This window comes from Mus caroli, chromosome 8 (assembly GCF_900094665.2).
Source record: "Mus caroli chromosome 8, CAROLI_EIJ_v1.1, whole genome shotgun sequence".
Classification (NCBI taxonomy): domain Eukaryota; kingdom Metazoa; phylum Chordata; class Mammalia; order Rodentia; family Muridae; genus Mus; species Mus caroli.
Window position 1 is genome coordinate 83,339,088 of NC_034577.1, and position 5,762 is coordinate 83,344,849.

The 5,762-nt window shown below is 59.0% G+C and overlaps 1 protein-coding gene across 2 annotated transcripts; it reads right to left on the minus strand.

Annotated features, from left to right (window-relative positions):
• Positions 1–2,062: 2,062 nt before the first annotated feature.
• Irx3 (iroquois homeobox 3) lies at positions 2,063–5,182 on the minus strand. 2 transcript variants are annotated; one of them, XM_021170810.2, is made up of 4 exons: positions 4,489–5,182; positions 3,198–4,323; positions 2,936–3,002; positions 2,063–2,501 (listed from the first exon to the last, which is right to left on the minus strand). In XM_021170810.2, exons 1-4 carry the CDS (start codon positions 4,759–4,761, stop codon positions 2,447–2,449), a joined length of 1,521 nt encoding a protein of 506 aa, XP_021026469.1. In that variant the 5' UTR covers positions 4,762–5,182; the 3' UTR covers positions 2,063–2,446. The 2 variants fall into 2 exon arrangements, with proteins under 2 accessions (XP_021026469.1, XP_021026468.1); XM_021170809.2 differs by having other exon boundaries at positions 3,184–4,323; positions 4,489–5,161.
• Positions 5,183–5,762: the final 580 nt, after the last annotated feature.

A 5,762-nucleotide genomic window follows, 5' to 3' on the forward strand; every position in this document is an offset into this window, starting at 1 on the left:
GAAGCACACACTGTATGAGCTATGCCCAGGGTGGGGGCCCGATGCCTCCGCCTATTGCTGTACTTTCAAGATAGACAGTCTGGGCAGTTCTGGAAGCTTCACTGGAGAGAGACCCTATGTCCATCCATCTCTCTCCCACTGATGAAGTCCCTCTCTCTGGGGGCCTCCTCCCAGAAGACTTCTGCTCTGGCTACCAAATCATTTTTCCCCTGGGTAGTTTCCTGTTTTCCTTGGTAAAACTGGTTTCAGGGTCACCTAAAGGAAAGGTCTCACACTTCTGGACAATGGGAAGGGGAGCGGCAGGTACCCCTGGGAACTGAGGATATTAAATTTAAGCCTCTGCAAATGGCTGGACACCCCTACTTAAGAATGAGCTCAGGCAGACCCCCCCTCTCTCATCCTCACCTTGTGAAGCAGGTGGCTGGTGAAAAAGAACCCGAGGAAGTGAATTCTCTGCCCTTGGCTTCCTGGGAAGTAAATGGATAGTCAGTGTGGGTCAGGGCTAAGCCCAGGAGGTAGGAACTAAGATGCCCTTGTACAAGATACTCACGGCACTAATCAGAGCCTTGACCCTTGTTCTGTGGTACTGACTTCACATGTATGACCTAAGAAGATGGAGCGTCAATGCTTCAACTGTGAAAGATTTTGAACCCCTGAAACACCTTTTTAAACAGAGAAAGGAAGTGTTTGCTCGAATATCTCAGGCCTACCCCCGCCCCCCCGCCCCCCCCCCCCCCGCTGTCGCTGTCCTTTTCTTTGCTAGTGGTCTCCATCTGTTCTGGGGACTTATTTCGTTATCTGGGCCCCGGTCTTCATACAGAGAGTCCCAGGTCGCCCGTGGCTCTGGCAGCTGTGTCCTCACCTCGTGGACCCGTATACAGCGGCGGCCCTCGCATGCAGATCCACAATGTTGACTGTGCTGGATCCAGACTGGAAGCTGATCCAGGTTGTAAGCACTAGCTCTTTCTACCTTCCAACAGTGTGCAAGACCTTGCTCACGAGAGCCCTGCTCTGCAGCTCCGATGCACAGTGCATGGCTATCCCGGAATTTCCAAAGGGCCAGACAGGAGGGCCTCAAAGGCGCCCCCACTTCGAACCCCATCCAAGGTGTCACTACCCTGAATGTGATTCTCCACTTCTTAGAACCAAAGTTGGGTAAGCCAGGCAGGCAGTGTCCAGGCAGGCAAGGGACCAGGAGGGCTGCAGAGGCCCAGAAGGTCTGGCGCCGACCGCCCCCTTCGTCCTGTAGAGGGAGCTCAAGCCCCAGGTTTCCCCACTGTGGCGTCCACCCCCGACCCACCACGCTACCTTCGCCCCTCTCTTAACCGTCCCCTGGCCCACCCGACTCCTGACACAATCCCAGCCCCAAAGGTTCCCGGACTGGACCCCGAACCCACGAGTGATTTCTAAAAGCAGCCCCTTGACCTAGGGATCAAACGCCGCCTGGCTTCGGCCTTAGATTTCCAACACCAGCGCGGTCACGGTCACACGCCACCAAGCGGGAAACGTGAACACCCCGGCTTCTCACGCAGATCCCCCACGCCCTTTGCACCTATAAGGAGCTGTTGGAGAGGGAACCACGGCGAGAAAGGCCTAGGCGTTGAGCGTGCAAAGACAGCCCCTATACTCCAGGCTGAGAAACTTCAATCGAGCGCAGTCAGAAGGGAGCAGGGAGGGAGAGTCTCCCAGCCCACGCCCTGAGCTCCTGGAAACTTCCCTAAGTCTTTCTGCTAAGTCATCAGAGAAGGCCCCAAGGCTCCATGGTTACTCCTGTGGACCCGTGGACAGAGCCTAGTTTTCCAGCTCCTAGTAAGGAACCAACCCCCATTTTCTCCTTGGTCTTTGCCCTTTTTCTCGGTCGCCCAGCGACTCTCAACGCCCCTTCTTGGAGAGGCTTCTAAGCCTGGCTACCTAAGCCCGGATGACTTCTGCCATTGCTGTCCTCAGACCCGGCTTATCTTTTCCTGTAGATTCTTTAAACAACGGCCGGGGGTGGGGGGGAGAAACACCAAAAACACCAAAGAACCATCCAACAAACCGGTCCATGTGGCAGACCTGCCGGTTATAGTCAAAAGTGGCCACAGCTCATTTATTTAGCCAAAAAATAGATACTTTCTTGTACAATTTGGTTCACACGTATGTACATTTTCCCGTATATACAAAAAGAGTCAGACAGGCTTGTTCTCTCTGTAACCCCACTCCCCCCGAAATCAACACAACGAAGGAACCTCACAATCTAAATGTGAGGTGAGTTGGGGGAGGGTCGAGGGGGGACTGGCTTTCTTTCTTTCTTTCGTCCTTTTCTGTTGTTGTTGTTTAGTGTTTCTTTTAAGGTAATCATACACAGACATGCTTGCAACTCGTCACTATACAGAGCGATTTTGTTTTTTCTTTCTTTCTTTCTTTCTTTTACAATTAGTACAGCGATTTAAAAATGGTTGAAAAGTTAAGACGAGGAGAGAGCTGATAAGACCAGAGCAGCGTCCAGGTGGTTCTGGGGCCTGGAAGAGAACGGAAGCAGAGACAGTTAACTTTAGAGTCGGGGAGACCGCTTAGATAGGGGATCCCCTATAAAGCCTGTGTTTAGCTGTGGGAATATTAACTAAAAGCTGAGCTAAAGAGATCAGAAGTCAAGACCGGGCTTGGAAGGAAGTGGACATTACGCAGAGGCCTTCTGAGCCACAGGCCTCTTGTAAGGGCCAGACTTCCCCTAGCTCTGTACCGCAGGCCTGAGGTGCTCCAGCCAAATGGAACCGTGTCTATGGGTCCACAAGAAGTGACAGAAGAGTGGATATTTTGGGTCCTTTAGAAATAGTTTGCCAGCCACTTTGCTACCTTCCCAGGGGGCAAAGGGATCCCACCACTGGCTCTGTGTTTTTCTTATCCCTCCCGAAGGGTCTCCCACTATGCTTCCCAAATTCTCGGAGTCTCTTACCGCCTTGGCACCGGCTGGAAAGCTGTCTTGAGTAACTTTTTCTCCACTTCCAAGGCACTACAGCGATCTGTAGGAAACAGAGGGAAGAAAAAGGAGGCCTTTAGAACACAGGCTCCAGGCCTCCAGGGCAGCTACACCCGCCTGGGAGCAAAGAGGAAAACATCGGCATCCCACACACCCCCAAAGCCCCGTTCTTTCCCTTTAGTCTAGGCGAGAGCCCCACCAACACCTTCCCACTGTGCCCCCACATTTTTCTTGTCACCTGTTCCACTCTCCGGCTCGGCAGGCCGAGCATAGGCGGCTGCGGCCGCAGCGGGGTGACCCGCGGCTCCAGGAAGTCCCAGCAGGTGCTGTGGGGCCGAGCCCAGCATGGACAGCGGGTGCGGTCGCGGACCGGCCGGCGGCCCTGGGAAAGGCCTGTTGGTCCAAGCGGGGAATTTGCCAAGAGGCGCCGACACGAGTCTGTGTGCCGCTGCAGCCGCTGCAGCGGCCGCGGGCGAGAGCTGCAGCGTCGGGGGCGCAACGGCTGCGCCAGGAGGAGAACCTCCGGCTCCGGGAGGCGAGCGACGTGGGTTGTCCGGGCTGGTGGCCGTCTCGGCCAGTGACCAGATCTTGGGCTTCTGGAGTGCGGAGGAGGGCGCCGGGGCCGGAGCGCAGGGATCCAGGCTGGAGGGTGGAGAAGGTGGAGATGCAGGAGCCCTGGCCACGGGCGGTGGCGGTGGGGCCAGACTCAGGACCGACAGTGGTCGCTCCTCTAAGCCTTCAGAACTGTCGTCCGAGTCGCTAGTTTTGCAGTCCGAAATGGGTCCTAGGCCGAAGTCGCCGTTCCTGTGCGCCGCCCCAGCCAGGGTCAGCTCCGACCCGGCTGCCGCGCTGTCTAAGTTTTCCAAATCGATCTCCTCATCCTCGTCGTCGTCGGCCAGGCCCTCGCCCCCCGTGTCCTCCTCCTCTCCTGCGAGCTCCTCCTCCTCCATCTCCAGCTCGCGTTTGCCCTCTTCCTCGTCTTCCTCTTCGTCCTCCTCCTCCCGCTCGCTCCCATAAGCATTGCCCTCCTCGTCCGTGCGACTACGGGGAGCCCACGTCATCTTGTTCTCCTTCTTGAGGCGCCGGCGCGCGTTGGCGAACCAGGTGGACACCTGGGTGAGGGTCATCTTGGTGATGATGGCCAACATGATCTTCTCGCCCTTGGTGGGGTACGGGTTCTTGCGGTGTTCGTTGAGCCAGGCCTTGAGCGTGCTCGTGCTTTCCCGGGTGGCGTTCTTGGGACGGGACGGGTCCCCGAACTGGTACTGGCCATAGGGGTAGAAGGCGGGGTGCGGGTGCGGGAACGCGGCGGCCGTGGCCGGATGCTGGACGCCAGGGCTGTCCTTCAGCTCATACTGAGCGCCCTGTACGCATATGGAAAAGGAAGGGGACACGCGCGCGGGAGCGCGAGTGAGTTCCTGCCGTCCCCACCTTTATCCTCCCGCTGGGACCCCAGCTTTCTTCTGCACGCTCACCTTGCCCCACACCCCAACTCCAACCCCTCTCTCCCGGGTTTCTCTGGCTCTTACCAGCTGTGGGAAGATGGGCAGCTCCGTGGCGTAGGGCAGGAAGGCGCCGTAACCCTGAGCGGCGGCGGCGGCAGCTGCGGCAGCGGCGTAGGGTGCCCCGTACACTGATGAAAGCACATTGGATAGGGACCCAGAGGCGGCCAACTCGGAGGCTCCGGCGCCGGGACCGCTCCGGCCCCCAGCGCTACTGCCGCCTCCACCGCCCGCGGCTCCCGGGCGTTCGGGTGGGTAGAGAGGGCGGATGTACTGGTATCCGAGCTGGGGGAAGGACATGGTGGCCCGCGGTGCACCTACGGACTGGGGGCCCGGCCCCCCGAGCCGCCGTGCTCAGCTCCGGACCCCGGCTCCGGAGCGCATCGGGGGCTGGGCCGAGCCCGGGCCGCGCTACGTCGCGCTCCGCGTTCGCCTATTGATCTGCTCCGCAGCGGGCGGGCGGGCGGGCGGCGGCGGCGGCAGCGAGGAGTCAGGTCAGGTCCGAACAGATTGGCCGAGATTCCCTGGGCTCCGGGCTCTGATTGACATTTCTACGGGGCCTCAAGCCCCTCCTCTCTGTGCAGCACTCCCTCCTCTAGGCCGGGCGAGCCGCTCTGCGCTAGGCGCTCAGTTCTGCCCTCCTCTCCGGGAGCTGTGTCGCGCCTCGCTTCCTTCGCCCTCCTCTAGTTTACACTCTCCTCCTGTCCTGTCCTCTCCCCTCCCCTCGCTGCGTCCCCCCCTCACCCCACCCCTGGCCGCTTCCGCTCCCGAGGCTCCTTCGCAGTCCTGGACGCTGGGAAACTGCGGTTCTTTTTGCTCTTTCTCTTTCTCACGGTTGCTTTTGCTCACCTCTGCTCTCTTCACTTTTCCTAGTCTGACTCCTCTCTTTTAAATCTCTTTACTCTCTCGTTCTCTCTTCCCTTCTTCCCTGGTCTCCGCACCCTGAGCTAAGGCGGCTTAAAGTTGAAGACACTTAGAATGCTGTGCGGGGGGTGTGTGTCCGCGTCAGTGTCTGTGTGTCCGTCCCCGCCCTTCCACCCCCTCCTTCACCCTTCCCCAAATCTCGAGTCTGACGTCGCGCCCTCTTATTCGACTTTTCCTTGCGTCTCCTCCTGGAGTCGCCAATCACCCGGGAGCCTTCTGGGCGAGGCGGCCCTCCCCCCGCGAGTACAGAGCGCCGGGCGGGGCGGGGCGGGACTGGACTCAGTCTCTTCCCGCCCCCTCCTGCCCGCACTGGGAGGGGAGAGCGGAGACCACGAGTGGCGGCTTAGTACAGGGTCACCTAGCCCCTCAGGTCTTCC